This window comes from Lagenorhynchus albirostris, chromosome 15 (assembly GCF_949774975.1).
Source record: "Lagenorhynchus albirostris chromosome 15, mLagAlb1.1, whole genome shotgun sequence".
Classification (NCBI taxonomy): Eukaryota; Metazoa; Chordata; class Mammalia; order Artiodactyla; family Delphinidae; genus Lagenorhynchus; species Lagenorhynchus albirostris.
The window spans coordinates 51,833,701-51,850,401 of NC_083109.1; the positions used below are offsets into that span (position 1 = coordinate 51,833,701).

Here is a 16,701-nt window from a genome sequence, read left to right on the forward strand (position 1 = left end):
CTCAAGAATGGAGGCCAAGTCAGTGCAATGATTTATATATTACTCTTTCTGAGCTTGATACATAAATACCCACCCTCAACCCTGTCCTGGAGCATGCCGGGGGCCAGGGGGCCTAGTCCCTGGAAAAGATAGACTTATATAGATTCGAAAAACAGCTCTGCCACACCTGCCCCTGCCACCCACCTGGGGTCCCTGGTCCCCAAAGCTGGCCCCTGCTCCCGGTGAGCCCTTGCCCAGCCTCTCGGGGTGGAGAGGGCACCAGCCGCCTTTGGCAGACAGTCGGGGCCCGTTGCTCCGTTGGCCAGAAGAGGAAAGTGAGCCAAAGAGGGCAAAGGTGGCCCCCTCGACCAGGCGCTCAGGTCCTTCGGAAGAGGTTGCTGAAGAAGCCGCCGGCGGGCCCAGGGCCCAGGCGCAGCGAGAGGCGCGGCGGGTTGCGGCTCGGGGCGGATCCAGCCGCACTCAGCTCTTTCTGGCGTTGTGATCGCAGCTGCTGCCCGATGACCACCTGCATGTCGTCCTGCGGACAGGGCGGCCGGGCCGGCAGGTCGGGTCAGCATTCGGCACCGCCCCTGCCGGCACCGCCCCGCCGGCACCGCCCCTCACCTGCCAGGCTTCCAGCTCTTGCGTCAGCGCCACCTTCTGGCGGATGGTGCGAAGCAGCTCCCGGGAGAGGGAGTCCCGCTCCAGAGAAACGCGGCTGAGCTCCAGGGCCAGTTCCAGGGACCTGCAAGAGCGAGGGGCAGAGAGCAGGTACGAGGGCGCTGGGGCCTCAGCGAACAGTGGTGGTTGGGGGCTCCTGGACGCAGGCGGGAGTGAGGCCGCTAATACCGAAACCAGGGAGGTTAGAGGGCCCTTGCATCAGAGTGGGGACAATTATAGCACTCGCGGGAGGGAATCCGAGACCCAGAAAGGCCAGAGTGTCTTGGGGGCCTGCAGCCCGCCCTGGGGCGGTGGTGGATGGTGGCAGATGCTCACTTGTTCACAGCCTCGTCCCGATCCGAGAGGGCACCGCTTAAGATCTTCTCGGGATCCTTCTGCGCCTGCAGTTCCTTCTGCCTTTGCAGCTCCTCCCGCAGGGACTGTAGCTCTTCCTGCTGCAGCGCTATCTGCGGACAGGGTAAGGTGCAGAAAGGCAGGTAGGCCCCTGAGTGCCCCAGCTCTTACTCTTCCAGGCAGCCTGGACTCCAGCTCGCCGCCCTCCCGCCCCCTCCCCCACCCCCCATCCCCGCCTGCTCCACAAACAACCCAGACAGTTGTGGTCCTGTGCTGGAGATGAATTTTCTGAGCGCCTAGAGGGGTGGGGCTGGTCGGGGCTAGATGGGTGGTATAAGCCTGCAGGAAGGATGCATGGAGAAGCATTGGGAGGTGGGACTAAAGGGGCAGTGTAGTTCAGGAAGTCTTCCTGGAGGAGGTGACATACAGGCTGACTCTTCAAACATGATTGCAAGTTTGTTGGGTTGAAGGGCTATCCAGGTAGAGGGGAATTCGTGGGCAAAGGTTCGGAGATGTAGATGGGAAAGAGAAACTGACATTGAGAGGGGCTTTGCGTCCAGTACTGTGCTCCCCCCACCTCATCCTGCAACCGGACCACTTCCGCCTCCTTCTCTTCCAGTATTTCCGCTGGGCTCAGGGATGCTCGCTTCCTGGGAGGCTCCAACCTCTCCTCCTGGGGCGAAGGCTGGTGGCTGGATGCCTCTTGGGTCTCTGGGGGCAGAGTGGCCTATTCACCAAAGAAACTGGTCAGTGCAGTGTCAAACCTCGTGGGAAAAAAAGGAGGGACGGAGTCTGCAGCCCTCCTGGATGGTACGTATAGGGGCTGGTGGGCCGAGAGCTCACCAGAGCATCTCCGCCTCTGTCCGCGTTCTGGTCTTGGTCCTTGCTGTCGAGGCTATGGGCAAGCTCTGACTGAAGCGAGGCTCCTGAGATGTTGGCGTCCTGGAGGCGCGACTCCTCCTCCAGCTCCGAGACCCGCCGCTGCAGTCTCCGCAGCGCACTCAGTGCCTCCCCCGCCTCGGAGCGCGCGAGTTCCAGCTGCGACCAACCCACCACAGAGTGAAACAAGGGCGGTCAGCCAGGTGCTCCCGCCACCGGCATCCCGCGGCCGGCCCACAGGGGGCGCCGGCACGCCGCAGAGAGTCAGGCAGCCCCGCGCGTCCGCGCAGCCCAGCGCTGAAGTTGGCTCCCACTCCCGGATCGCTGGGCTGCCTTGGGCCGCGCAGTTACCCTCGGCAGACACCAATTTCCTCCCCTATAAAGCAGGGCGCCGATGGGTGTCCCGGCTTCAAAGTCTCCCATCACCGTCCCTCCAGTCCCACCCCACCAGGTCACCTCGAAAAGCCCCACCCCCTCCCCCGACCATACCAGTCTACCTTCTAACTCTCTCACTAGTGCTATCATCCAGCATTGACTGATCCTTTCTTCTAAGCTGGGCAATGTGCTGAGTGTCTCACACCCTTACCACAGCCATGTACCATTACATCCCATCTCACAGATGGGGAAACTGAGGCTGGTGTTCCACAATAGTAGGAAGGGACACTGAAATAAGAACCCAGGTAATTTGACCACAAAATGCAAACTCCTGAGATCTCAAACATCAAGCCATACTGCCTCTTTTCATTTCCTTTCCTCCATTTTCACAGCCCAGACCTGGTCCAGGTCCCTATCATCTCTGCCCTGAGTTCTGGCCTCAGCCCCATCCCTGGCCTCCCAGATGCCAGTCTCTGATGCATTCTAAGATTACTGCTCCTGCTCAGTAGCTTATGGCTCCCACTTGCCCTTGTGCTAATGCCTGTGCTCTTCTGGACCAGCTGTTAGGGCTCCCAGTGACCCAGCTCTGGTGTCTTCTCCCAGGAAGCCCTGAGGCAGTGGCCAAGGCCCTGGCTGGATGCAGCTGCCCACCCCAACCCTACTAGTCACCTCCAGACTGTGCTCGTGCCTCTCCCGCCGTAGCAGCAGCAGCTCCTCATGGGTTGCCTGTAGCCTGCCCTGGCCCTTTTCCACCTCCTCACACAGACCTCGAATCTGGGCCTCCAGGTCCTGTCGGCGACTCTGGAGCATCTGATTCTGGGGAAAGGCCTCAGAGCTGGAGTGGAAGGGCTAGGCCAGGCACAGACAGCTCCCAGCCAGCCTTCCAGGCTCAACAGACCCAGCTGGCACTCACCTCCCCCTGCAGACATTCCAGCCGTGTCCTCAACTCTGCCCCAGCCAAGGCCTGGGCCTGGCACTGACCCCGAAGGCCATCCAATTCTCTCTGAAGCTCCTGCTCAGTCTGGGAGGCCTGAGGGTGGGGGGAGGCAGTGGAGCCCTCAGCTGGCCCAAGCCACAACACCAAGCCCAGTGCACCCACTCCCACCAGGACCCAGGTATCTGCCACTCCTTCCCAGGGACCCGGGGTCAGAGCCGTCCCACCTGGGCCAGCTGCTGGCTGAGCTGGAGGTTCTGTTCACTGAGTTCACTGAGGGCGCGTGCCCGCTCCCGTCCGCTGTCCTGCTGCTCAGAACGCTGCTCCCCCAGCTGGGCCCGAAGGGCCTCCACGTCCCCCTCCAGCTCCACAGTCCTGGCCTGCCACTCGGCTCCCCGGGCTGCCAGGCCTCGGCGGAGCTCATGGTTCTCTTGCTGCAGCCGCTGTGGGGGCCCGGACAGAGGGTAGAGACGGGGAGAGGTGAGACTGGAGGGGACGCAGGGAGACAGAGACCCAAAGAAAGTCCAAGGGGGGTCTGAGACAAGCCTGAAAACCAGAAACATGAGAGAGCCGGGGAGGAAGTGGGCAGAGGGCAAGACACAGCCTCAGACAGTAGAGGAGGAGGGGGAGCAATAGAAAGAAGCTTCCAGGAGGAGCTGACCCTGGGCCAGAGTTGGGCGGGGCTCCCTGATGCCCACTCACCTCTGGCTGCCACCAGGGCTTCTGGACCCGAGGGCGTAGGCGCCGTTTGTGGCGCCTGAGTCTGGCAGAATTGAAGCCTCGGCCCATGGCCTCACACACCTGGGTTCCAGGGGCTCGGGAGGTTCGGCCTCTGCCCAGCCTCTCTGCTCCATCCCTCTCCCCCAGCTCCTCCTGGCTAGCTCCCTCTAATTAACCCTGGTTAGCCACACCCTGGCCCCAGGCCTCTGCCTGCCCTCCCCCAAACCTGTCTAACCAGCAGGGGGATGCTCCTGGCACACCCAGATGCCCAGCTTGTGGAGGCAGGCAAGTCAGGGGGCCAGCGTCTCCTGCCTCCCCGTCATAGACTCTCCACGCAGGAAGGTGAAGCTAATCACAGCTGCTACAATGATTAGCAGGCATTCCTGCCAGGGCCTGTGCTAGCACTTTATATTATATTATTTACTCCACGAGACTTAGACTCCTTAACATCCTCATTTTACAAATGAGGAAACTGGGCCTCAGAGAGGTTAAAAGCCTTGCCCAAGGACACACAGTGAGTTAGTGGAGCTGGGATTCTAACCCAGGCAGCCAAGCCCTTAACCAAATACTGTGGGGGCAACACAGCTCTAGGATGGAGCCCACAGATTCGGGGTCTGATTGTCCTGGCCGTTGTCCTGCTCTGCTGCTGCTTTGTGGTAAGGCAAGTTCCCTAATATCTCCAAGTCCCATCCATCCATCCATCCATCCATCCATCCATCCATCCATCCATCCAATATTTCCTGAGCTCACCCTGTTTTGGAGTCTTTGTCAGCAGTAAGTGAGACCACCAAGTTCCGTGCCTGAAGCAGCTTAGAGTCCAGAGGCAAATGGACACTTCATTGAACCAGGTAGTTTCAGAGGGGGAACATTAAGAGCTCTAAAGAAACCCTGGTAAGTGATGAAAAGGAGTGGGGTGGGATGGGGATCCTTCAGGAGGAAGTGATGTCTGTTGACTCCTGCAGGGCAAGAAGGAAGAGGGCTACAGCAAGGGACAGCAAGTGCAAAGGCCCTGAGGCAATAAGCGTGGGTTGCTCAGGGAACTGAAAAAAGGCCCCCTCTGAGAAGGGACTGCGTGGCTGAGATGGCTGACGTCAAGGAGGTCACAAGGGGAGGAGTTTTGGTTTCATTCTAAATGTGAGGGGGAGCCACTGAGAGATTCTGGGCAAGGACTGAAATGATCTGATTTGCAATTTTTGAGGATCCCTCTGGCTTCCCCATGGAGAAGGGGCTCAGGGGGCAAGAGTGGAAGCTGAGGACCAGTGAGGAGGCAGCTGCAGTGTCTGGGGCAGATGATGGGGCTGCGGCCAGCTTGGAGAGACGGTGAGAAGTGGGTAGACTCACAATCTAGTTTCGAAGAAGAATCAACAGGGCCTGCCAGTGTGGGAGGGAGAGGTCACAGAGATGTGCAGGCTCTGGTCCTACGGCGGGAAGCTGGGGTGGGGACAGCAGGGGATGGGGTCATGGAATCCAGTGCCACTTATGTTGAAATGCCCATTAGGTGGCCAGGTGGGGAGGGTGTGGGGCCGACGACATGGATACAGGAGTCAGTGGTGTCTAGGGTGTTTAGGGGACCAGATGTGACCCCCAGGGTGAGAGTGTGGCTGACCACAGCCTGGGCAGAGGGAACTGTTCATATCTCCCAGAGCCGGGTGAGAATTGACTGAGATGATGCATGGAAAGTGCTTAGCCCAGAGCCAGGCAGGGAGAGAGCCCAGGATCTGTTGGCAATACTGCTGAGGAGACAGACCCAAGATTCAGAGAGGTCCAGCAGCTTGCCCAAGGTCACAAAGCCAGGCAGGGATCTGAACCCAGGTCCTGTCTTGCCCTCAGAGCCCATGTTCTTAACTACTGGGCAACACTGCCAGGGAGGCTGGTCCCAGACCTGAACTGCTGTTCCAGAGGCATCCCCCTGCCTGGCTTTCCTCTCCCTGCCCCCCTGCCTGGTCCCTCCCCTGTCCTCCATCCCCCCAGCCCTGCCCTCTGCTGTCAGCTCACTTCCTCATGCTCGGAGTGCTGGGCGCTCAGCATCTCCAGCCGCCGCTGCAGCTCCTCATTGCGCTCCAGAAGCATCTTGCCAAGCTCTGCGGCCAACAACAGGTCTTTCTCCTTCTGCTGCAGCTGCAGGGCCAGGTCCTCGGGCTCCTCAGGCCTTGGGCCCCCTCCCAGGAATGAGTCCCGCCGCTCCAGCATGAAGGGGAAGAAGCCCTCATTGCTGCTGGGGGAGGTGCCCCTGGAGAGCAGCCCGGATGGGAAGCTGGGCCCTTCTGGGGAGCTCATGGTGCCTGCAGTGTCTGTGGGGACAGGTAGGTCTGTGGGGAGAGGTAGCTGCATGACACTCTACACCGCAGCCCAAAGGGGTTCACTGCCCTGCCCCGCACCCCCACCCCCCCACACACACACACTGGCCAAGACGTGGCTCTCCTGCAGTTCTTCACCTGCCTACTGGCCCTCTCGGTCCTGCAGCCAGGGCCTCCCTGGGCCATGAAGGGTTAATGATCTGTGTCTTGGCTGTCCAGCTCCTTTAATGTCCCCAGGGTAAACTGAGGCAGGGAGAAGCAGGAAAAGAGCTGTCCAGGCTTCTGCCTCTAGCAGATGTTTTCTGCTCCCAGGAAACCTTCTCCCAGTGCTCCAGGACCACACACCACCCCAGTGACAGTCCCCACCCCCCTCTTCCCATGACCCAGCTGTTCTGGCTCCCAGCCTCTTACCAGCTGAGAAACTCTTCCCAGAACCCAGGTTCTTGGGACTCAGGACTCTGCGATTAGTCCAGCCTCTTCTCCCAAGAATACAGGGCCTTGTGAACTTCCGTGTCCTGAGCCCTTAGCCCCCAGAAATCCAGCACCCTCCCTTTCCAGAAGCCCAGGCCCAAGTTCCCTGCCCCCCAGCCCTCCTGGCCCTTGTTTTCCTATTTTCTCAGGTCCCCATCCTGAACTTAGGTGCCCAGACCCTCAGCCCACCCCTTCTGGATTGCTGGCCCCAGTCCCCCAGATTCCAGGCCCTGAGCGGGTGGGCGGGCCGGCGAGGTAACAGGTTGTGCCGGCACTGCCGCCCGACCGTCCACTCCAGGTTTCTGTTTACTTCCCGCCCGGCTTTGGGGATGGGAGCCTGGTGGCACTCCCCTAGGGCCGCCAGGGCCCGCAGTTCAGGGGCTCCAGGGCTCAGGAGGGAGGGGACACATGGGGCTTTCCTGGCATATTACCCCTCTCCAGCACTCCTGAGGTTCTCCACCCCCTACGCGCGCACACACATCTGTCCCTTCCCCTCCTCCCCTCGCCATGTGTCCGACCCTAGGCCTACTCTCAGGACCCAGGCATCAGCGGCAGTCCCAGCCCAAATGCCCCCCGGCCAGGCTGGGGGTCTCACTGACATGGCCTCTGCAGGCCCAACACCACTCTGGAACTCAGGGGTATCCCTCCTCCTCACCCCTCCCGGCACCGAGCTACCAGTTATTAGCACCTCAGCCCAGGCGTCAGGGTCCCCACGCCTCGACCCCCAACCCTAGGCGTCGTTAGCCCAGCCACCGCCTTCCTGCCTTCCTTCCTGCCCGCGTCCCCCGTTTCCCGGCCCCGGGAGTCCGGCCCGGCCGCTCCTGCCCCGCCCCATGCCCCACTCGCCCACTCTCTCCGGCCCGGTCCGCCCAAAACTTGAAGGGCCCCCATCCTCGGCGCCCCTTAGGCTCTCACCCGACGACGCCGGGCTCCCTCCGAGGTACCCGCGGCCCCGGTCCCCTCTTCCGGAGACGGCGCCAGGTGAACTGCCCGCACAGGTGAGGGGGCGGTGCCACGGGCAAGGATGGGGCGCCCCCTGGTGGCCGGAATGGCCAGGTGGGGCCCAAAGAAAGTCGCCTCGACCCAGGTCAGAGCCAGTGACCCATCTTGCCGCCATCGGAAAACGACAGGGCCCATTGACCACCTGCTGTGTGCAGATCCCTGAGTATATATGTCAGCTCCTTTCCCCTCACAACTTCCCTTGTGGGATAGGAAATTATTAACAATAACAACAAATCTAACATGTATTAATGCTAAGTAATATGCTAAGTAATAATATCTTCTTATATGGGGATAACTTCTTTACTTTCATGACATCCTAATGAAGCAGGAACTACTATTATCCCCATTTTACAGATGAGGAAACTGAGGGCCAGGGAGAATCTAACTTGCTTGGGGTCACATGGACAGAACTTGAATGTGAGCAGCACAAGTGTGACTTCAGGGTGTGTGCTCTTATGCTGATTCCCGTGCTGTAGGTGACAGCTAAAGTGACTTGCCCGTATCCACACCTTAGCCTGTGTGCCTCCCAACTTGAGGCTCTCAGTTCCCAGGCTGCACAGAGGCAGAGGCAGAGGTCTGGGTATGGAGAGTGGGAGGATCCAGGCCTGGGTTCTGGAGTCCAGCCCAGTGCAGCCTGGGCATGCGGGGGATGCCCCTGCCGTGGCCTGGTGGCTTGTCAGGAGTCTCCTCAGACTTCCAGGGCTCCCTGGGTCCCTGTAAAAGGGGTTCCTGTCCTGGTGAGTAGGGACAGATGGAGGACTGGGAGCAATGGTATGCTGGTAACACTTTAACAACAGACTCTCTGGGGAAAAAGAATGCCCTGAGTTGTTGCTTTTGCCAATTTCTGTGCTGTAAGTACTCCCTCCAAAGCTGATTTCAAGCTACTGATGTGACATCCTTGAATGTGGAGATGGGCAGAAATGTCCATAATCAGCTTTTGCCAGCCAGTATCAGCTGGGTTCCCTGCCCCTCTGGCTGGAGGGGTCAGGGCTTCTGAGTCTTGGAGGACTGGAGTCCTATCTGGCTGAGTTTTAGAAAAACAGGAGGAAGATGGGAGCTGGGACTCCTGACTTGTGGGGAAATGGATGCAAGGATTCCTTGGAGGGATGGTTCGGGGGCTGGGACTACTGCGTCCGGGGCTGGGACAAGGTTTCCTGCCAGCACAGAGCAGGGGTACCAATTACATTGCAAAGGGGTCTGTGGGCTGCCTTGCCTGGCAAGGCTACTACATTCTCCCATAGCACCTGTGGGACAGCCTGGCAGACTTCAGAGGGCTGGAGACACCCCAGCCTTGCCTCGGTGCTGCCACCTAACTCCCTCCAAATACCAGGACCACCCGGGGCCCCAGGTGTAATGCACCCACACTCCACTCCCTGAGCCCCCCTCCTGCCAGGCAGGGGGTGGGCTCACCTGGAGATGAAGTGCTCAAGGCCCTACTCCTAAAGGAGGTTCACAGTCCACCCAGGAAGTTGGAGGAGGTGTAGACCTATAAACCAGAAAGGCACCAATAAAACAAACAGCAAAAGAGCTTGGCTCTCGGGTGCTGGCATCACATGGCTTCAATCTAAATTCCAGTTTGGTCACATGTCAGCTGTGTGTACCTGTGTCATTCAGCTGACTGGCCTCTGAAGCCCTCAGTTTCCCCATCTGTAAAACAGAGGCGATCACAGTTCCTAGCTTATGGAGTTCTGAGAATTCAATGAGGGTGAAGTACCAGCGCTTAGGCTGTGCTCATGATCCTCAGCAGGGCCCTAAGAAATGACTCACCACACGTATTACAATGCATTTCATCCTCACAGCAACCCTATTAAGTCATTGCCATTCACAGACAGGTTACCAGCTCAGGGAGGCAAAGTGATTTGTCTGTGGCTGCATAGCCGACCTCTCATCCCAGCTTGCCTGGTTCCCAGCCCCAGTCATTCTTTGGACATTTGAATCTGGCCTCCAGCCTCCCTGCTGGACCTGAGTCCTGGTCTCCAGCCCCTCCCCTGTCCCCCAGCTCCCCTCTCCCCAGCCTCCCTGCTGATCACAGGTGAAGATGGATAAGAGTGACAGAGTGGCCCCAGGGAAGCCCTAGGGATGCTGGGACATGTCCAGATAAGAGCAGGGATGATAATAACCCAGCCCTCTGGTCTCCAGCCACCCCCCAAGCAAGCCAGCTTCCTGGAGCCTCCAAGCTCTGGCTCGGCCCTGAATGCTCTCCCCAGCCTTCCTAACCACCTGGTGAGTCCTGGTGTCTCCTCCCTGGGGAAACCTCCACAGACTTCACAAGGACTTGGGCAGCCTTTGCTGGGCAGCGGAAGCCAGCAGAATGCCCCACCCCCTCCAGTGAGGCAACCCAGGGAATGGCGCACTTCCAGACCAAGGTGCCTCTGGGCTTTTACGACAGATACAGAGTCTATGAACAATAAGTAGTATTATTTGGGGCATTTAAAACTTTCCTATAAAATGTTTTGCACTGAATACGTTGTTCTGTAATTTGCTTTTTTTCATTTAGCCTGATATTTCCAAGTTTTTTCCCAACTTAAAAAAAAAATTGACTTTATTGGTAGGTATTCATTCCCTAGGGCTGCCATAACAAATTTATGGCTCAAAAAACAGAAATGTATTGTTTCATAGTTCTGGGGACCAGAAGCCTGAAATCAAGGTGTGGGCAGTGTTGGCTCCTCCTTGAGCCCCTGACGGGCATCTCTCCCACACTGCTCTCCCAGCTCCATGGTCCATCACCCAGAGCTCCCCGTGCTCCTTCCGCAGGTCTTATCCCCTGGAAACCACTGATCTGCTTTACTTTGCCTCTTCCAGATTGCTCTCTGAATGGAGTCGTGGCAGTGAAAGCACCAACTCCTAACCGCTAGGGAAGTCCCTGCTCCTGGCTGCTTTGACCCAGCATAATGCTGCTGCGATTCATCCATGTCATACATATCAGTGGAATCAATAGGGTTGAGAAGTTTCAAATCTAAAGGAAAGTTGCTGAAATAACACAATGAATACCCTCCACTTAAGCTCCCAATGGTGGACATTTTGCCACATTTGCTTTCTTGCTCTCTTACACGACACACACTCGCACACATTTTACTAAACCATTGGCTACTTCACCTTGCATCTCTGAGGACGCAGATATCCCTCTACATAATCATGTACCATTATCACATGTGATCGACTGAACATTTCTCTTTGGATCCCTTTCATCTGAAATACTCCCCTTGCCTTCTTTTTTTTTCTTTTTTTAAATATTTATTTATTTATTTTGGCTGTGCCGGGTCTTAGTTGTGGCCCACAGGATCTTCTGTTGCGGCATGCATGCGGGATCTAGTTCTCTGACCAGAGATTGAGCCCAGGCCCCCTGCATTGGGAGCATGGAGTCTTACTCACTGGACCACCAGGGAAGTCCCACTCCCCTTGCCTTCTTATGTGTCTTTCGGGATATTGACTTTGGGGGGAAGAATACAAGCAGGTGTTTTCCAAAATGTTTCTCAGACTTATCCAGGATAATGTATTTAGATTTAGTTTGTTCTTAACAGCTGTAAGGTATTTCATCCAATGTTTATGCCCCGATTTGTTTCTCCACTCTCCTATCAATGAACACTTAGTCTTCTGGCACTTCTTCAACATTATAAACAATGTTCTAATGCACATCCTTGTATGTAGATCTCCATGGACACTTGGATGAAATTTTATGCTGTCATCATTCTAGAAGTAGAATCAGTGGGGGGAGGTGTTCCAGTGATCTCTTGCTGGGTAATAACTATCCCACCATTTAGAGGCTTGGAACAGCAAGTTGTTTTTTTTTTTAATTATTCTTTAGAACTTTTTTTAAAATTTATTTTTGGCTGCGTTGGGTCTTCATTGCTGCACGTGGGCTTTCTCTAGTTTTGGCTAGCGGGGGCTCCTCTTCATTGCGGTGCGTGGGCTTCTCATCGTGGTGGCTTCTCTTGTTGCAAAGCACAGGCTCTAGGCACACAGGCTCAGTAGTTGTGTCGCACAGGCTTCATGTGGGATCTTCCCAGACCAGGGCTTGAAGCCGTGTCCCCTGCATTGACAGGCGGATTCTTAACCACTGTGCCACCAGGGAAGCCCAGCAATTTGGTTTTCTCTCTCACAGTTTTGAGGGTTGGCTGGGCTCTGCCGGGATCTCATGCAGTTGCAGGTAAGATGGTGGCCGGGGCTGGAGTCGTCAGATGGTTTCTCCGCTCCCAAGTCTGGCGCCTGGGCTGGCTGGCTGGGTCAGCTGGGACGAGATAGCGTTTCTTTCTTCACGCAGCCTCTGCACGCGTCTGCCTGGATTTCCTCCCAGCGAGGCTATCCCAGACTCCTCACGTGGCAGCCGACTTCCCCAAAAACGAGGTTCCAAGAAGCCTGGGCAGAAGCTGCCAGGCTTCTTAAGACTCAGAAGTTCCCAGAACCATCACTTCTACAGCATGCTACTGGTCAGGTAAGGCACTGAGTCAGCCCAGGTTCCAGGGGAAAGGAGTGGATTCCACCTCCCCACAGGAGGTGTAGAGAAGAATTTGCAGCCATCTTTTACCTACCACAGAGGTTATACTCTTCAGTTTTATTAAATATCACCCAACCGGTTTCCAAAGGGTAGGTATGAATTTACACTCTGTAATCAGAAGTCCAACTCCATTTCTGATGTTTGCTGATAGCCTGAAAGCCTCAGGCTTCCCTCTTCCCTCTTGTGTCCCACATCTGGGCAAGCTGATAAGAAGGCCCTGATGCTTGCTCCCTTGCACAGGCAGGAAATTGAATTCAGGAAAGCCCTGGCCAGTGTGGAGGGGCCCTCAATCCAGCCTCACCCCCTAACCACAGTGAAAGCCCCTCCTCACTCTCTCAAGCCATTTCTGACCTGCTTGGGAACCTGCCCTGCTCCTCCCAGGAAGCCTCATTATGTGAGTCATCAATCTTATCCTACTCTCTGGCTATGTGTGACCTCATCAGTCTTCACCTCTGAACCAAATTTTGTGTGGAGGGTTTGATCCCATCATGGAGCAACCAGGAAGCACACTCCTATCGGCAGAGTGTGAGTTTCATCTAGCCCGTACCTAGCTAATACTTGGCATCATCAGACTTTTTAATTTTTGCCAATCCGATGACAAACATGGTGTGAGATAATAGAAAAAATATATATCGGTCTCTGCCCTCAGTTCCTGGTACAAAGCTCCTGAAATCCTTGTAAATGGGGATGCCAGGAGAAGTGAGGTTTTCATTAAGTTGGTGTCAGTGAAGTGGGATTTGCTAGAACTCATGGAAGCATGTGGCTTGGGAAGAGAAAGGATAAAAGGGCAGGGGATGCGGAGATTTTGATTCCTGGTGGCCATGTGGTCACCCATGGCCTGGAGAAGCAGCTGTGCTGTATTCAGGTACTAAAGGTAAAAGCTGGCAATGGAATTTAGGGATGGACCCAACTCCCAGGGAGTTGGTTCAATTGAGGCAGAAGGAAATGAAAACTACTAAGAAAACAGCAAATGATTCAATTGTTTATTGTTATTGGTAACAGCTAAAATGAAATTAAAAGAGAGTGCTGGGTGGAACATTGATACTGATCAGATTTTGGTGAGTCTGAGCTTTGGCCACTAGCCTAATGCCACCCACTGAGGGAAAAGTCATGCAGGGACAACCATAAGAACCTCTGAGACCTCAGGTCACCAGGAAGGTAGTCAAGGGGGGGGAAGGGCAAAACCAAGAAACTGCTGAAAACAGGGGGACAGTGTGGAGGGCTTTTTTTCATTTCGTGGATCAGTATCATCACTTTCTTGAAGACCCTTTCTTGAAATGGATTGTGAGAGTAACTAGCTTAGGGGCTGTTCTTTGGTTTTGAGTCTGCAGAGTGGAAGGGCATGTCTGGGTTGTTCAGGACCCACAGCTCAGTATGAAAGAATCACAGATGGTTATAAGTGATCCAGACCCACAGGAGGTTATTCCCGAGGGAACAGCCAGCCTGGTAGACTGAATAAAAGCCACAGTAAGGTCTGATTACCCTGAGAAGGAGAACTATCCATCTCGCCCCATAAATGCCAAGTGGAACACTGCAGATGAAGTGGCTGACAACTCTGTATGCTAGCCACCTGGGGCTGGCTTTAAAATGACTTGAATATTCGCCCACAAAATACGCCCCTTACCCCGACCACCCTCTGGTTGGGGGGTGGCCCTTTTGCATGGGTACCCCACATAACCCGACTGCTGCAAAACTGAAGGACAGTTCAGGAAGCCTTATAAATCTGCGGTCCCAGCTCCCCCTCATGGGTCTTACTAAAGAAAAAAAATTAGGTTAATTAACAAGAAAATGGGGGGACTTCCCTGGTGGCGCAGTGGTTAAGAATTCACCTGCCAATTCAGGGGACATGTGTGTGAGCCCTGGTCCAGGAAGATCCCACATGCCGCGGAGCAACTAAATCCGTGCGCCACAACTACTGAGCCTGTGCTCTAGAGCCTGCGAGCCACAACTACTGAGCCCGCACGTGCCTAGAGCCTGTGTTCCACAAGAGAATCCACCGCCATGAAGAGTAGCCCTCCCTCGCTGCAACTAGAGAAAGCCCAGCAACAAAGACCCAACGCAGCCAAAAATAAATAAATAAATTTAGTTATTAAAAAAGAAATGGGGAAAGGCAGAGAGAATCAAGAGACAAGAGACAAGAGACAGGTCTTGGCAGGGTGAACATTTTTAAAGGGTTATTAAGAAATAAGGTGAATAAAACGAATATTAATAGGAATGAAACAAAGAAGAAAACGCGAGGAAAGAAGGACTTCCTTGGTGGTCCAGTGGTTAAGACTCCATGCTTCCATTGCAGGGAGCACGGGTTCAATCACTGGTTGGGATCCGGGATCCCACATCCCGCATGATGCGTGGCATGGCCAAAAAACAAAAAAAATTAGGGGGCTAGCAACCTGGGGAGAAGTCGGACTCAAGTCCCAGAACCAGCTCTGGAGATTCTGCTTGGCCATGAAAGTTTTTAAAGGGGAAAAAGGGGAGGTAATCTCAGTTAATCACTGACTGTCAGTTTCTTTTGCTTTGACCGCACCTCGCTGGCAAGTAGGATCTGAGTTCATTGGAAGAGTGGAGTCTTAACCACTGTGCCACCGGGGAAGTCCCCTCAGTTAATCACTGAGATAGGGGGTCAGAATCATCACCATCTCCCGTTGGGTGCAGCCTTGTTGACTCCTTGTGATCTTTCTTTAGATGCCACCTTGTTCACACAGTTTCTTCACGAGATTACTGAAGGGGAAGCTAGGAAAAAGATCTAGTCATCTGCTAATTCCTTATTCTTCATTTCTATTTCTTTGATCTAAGGAAAGAATCAGGTTAGGCTAAGTGTTGTGTGATCAAAAGATTTGAAAGGTGTGCTTGGGCCGGAAGTTAGTTACAATATGGCTTTGCTAAAGTGACAAGACAAAAGGGACCTCCTGCAGAGAGCTCTTTCCTGCAAAGAGCTCTTTCCTGCAAAGAGCTCTTTCCTGCAAAAAGCTGCTTACAGATCCCCATTGTCAGACATCACTCCATTCCTAAGGGATTAGGGGCGAAGGTCCATCTTCTGTAACTTCTTCCTGCTGATATAGGGTGTCGTAGTCTTAGAGTGGAAGATGCTGACATGCTTCTATAACATCTCTTTGCTGACAATTTTAGTTGCCCACTTACATATACGGGCCTAGCGAGCTACAATTTTTTTTTTTTTTTTTTTTTTTTTTGCGGTACGCGGGCCTCTCACTGCTGTGGCCCCTCCCGTCGCGGAGCGCAGACTCAGCGGCCATGGCTCACGGGCGCAGCCGCTCCGCGGCATGTGGGATCTTCCCGGACCGGGGCACGAATCCGTGTCCCCTGCATTGGCAGGCGGACTCCCAACCACTGCGCCACCAGGGAAGCCCGCTACAATTATTTTGACGCCCACAAAGATACAGATTATTATGAGCAATAGTGTTAACTGCATTCTCTTGAGGCCAGTACTTGGAATTGTGCTAGCCAAAGAGTCAGTACTTCTCAAAATGGAGCAGCTTATGTCACGGCTGCAGTCTGGTCATCATGCTTTTTCCCTCTGGGGGACAGTTACAGTATCTGTAAAGCAACTCAAGAATGTGCATCAGACACTGAAAGATTCTATGACTCTATTGTCCTGATCATTAACTACTTGAGCCTGCCCTTTTGTGACTCAGGGAGGCTTGGGAGACTTCAGCTTTTCTACAAACAAGAGGCAGGGGACATTGGAAGGGCCTTTGTACTTGGGGGGAGGCGGGGGTACCGCAGTGTTCTGCTCGGTTTAAATTCCTCCCTTCTGCCTCCCCCTAACCCCACCCAAGCAACCACTGATCTGCTTTCTATCCCTCTAGTTTGGTTTGCATTTGCTAAATATAACTGGAATCATATAGCATGATCTATTTTTTTGTCTGCCTTCTTTTTTTGTTTTCCACATTAACTTTTTTTTCTTATTGTGGTAAAATACACATATATAAAATTTACTATCTTAACCTTTTTTTCTTTTTTTGCAGTACGCAGGCCTCTCACTGTTGTGGCTTCTCCCATTGCGGAGCACAGGTTCCCGAAGCGCAGGCTCAGCGGCCATGGCTCACGGGCCCAGCCGCTCCGCGGCACATGGGATCTTCCCGGTCCAGGGCACGAACCCGTGTCCCCTGAATCGGCAGGCGGACTCTCAACCACTGCACCACCAGGGAAGCCCTACCTTAACCATTTTTAAGTGTACAGGTTGGCGGCATTACATGCAGTCACAATGCTGGGCAGAAATCACCACCATCATCCCCATAACTCCTTTCAGCTTGTAAAACTGAAACTCTGTCCCCATTAAACACAAACTACCCCTTCTCCCCACCCTTGGCCCCTGGCAGTCACCACTGTACTTTCTGTCTCTGTGAGTTTCAGTACTCTAAGTACCTCATATGAGTGGAATCCTGTAGTAGTTGCCTGCCATTAAGTCTTTTCAAGGACAGTTTCTGTTGATTTTTTTTTTCCTTTGAACTGGCCATATTTCCTGTTTCTTTGTGTGCCTTGTGATTTTTTGTTGAGCACTGGGACATTTAAATCTA

The 16,701-nt window shown here is 54.5% G+C and overlaps 1 protein-coding gene across 9 annotated transcripts; it reads right to left on the bottom strand.

The window, feature by feature from the left end:
• Positions 1-19: 19 nt before the first annotated feature.
• BICDL2 (BICD family like cargo adaptor 2) lies at positions 20-7,656 on the bottom strand. Of its 9 annotated transcripts, none has more exons than XM_060125234.1 (11): positions 7,585-7,656; positions 6,341-6,441; positions 5,897-6,210; positions 3,409-3,624; positions 3,161-3,277; positions 2,917-3,063; positions 1,837-2,031; positions 1,571-1,720; positions 976-1,106; positions 604-724; positions 20-517 (listed from the first exon to the last, which is right to left on the bottom strand). In XM_060125234.1, the coding sequence occupies exons 3-11, from the start codon at positions 6,176-6,178 to the stop codon at positions 356-358; spliced, it is 1,521 nt and encodes a 506-aa protein (XP_059981217.1). In that variant the 5' UTR covers positions 6,179-6,210; positions 6,341-6,441; positions 7,585-7,656; the 3' UTR covers positions 20-355. The 9 variants fall into 9 exon arrangements, with proteins under 9 accessions (XP_059981217.1, XP_059981215.1, XP_059981213.1 ...); XM_060125232.1 differs by having other exon boundaries at positions 5,897-6,192; positions 6,337-6,441; XM_060125230.1 differs by having other exon boundaries at positions 6,337-6,441.
• Positions 7,657-16,701: the final 9,045 nt, after the last annotated feature.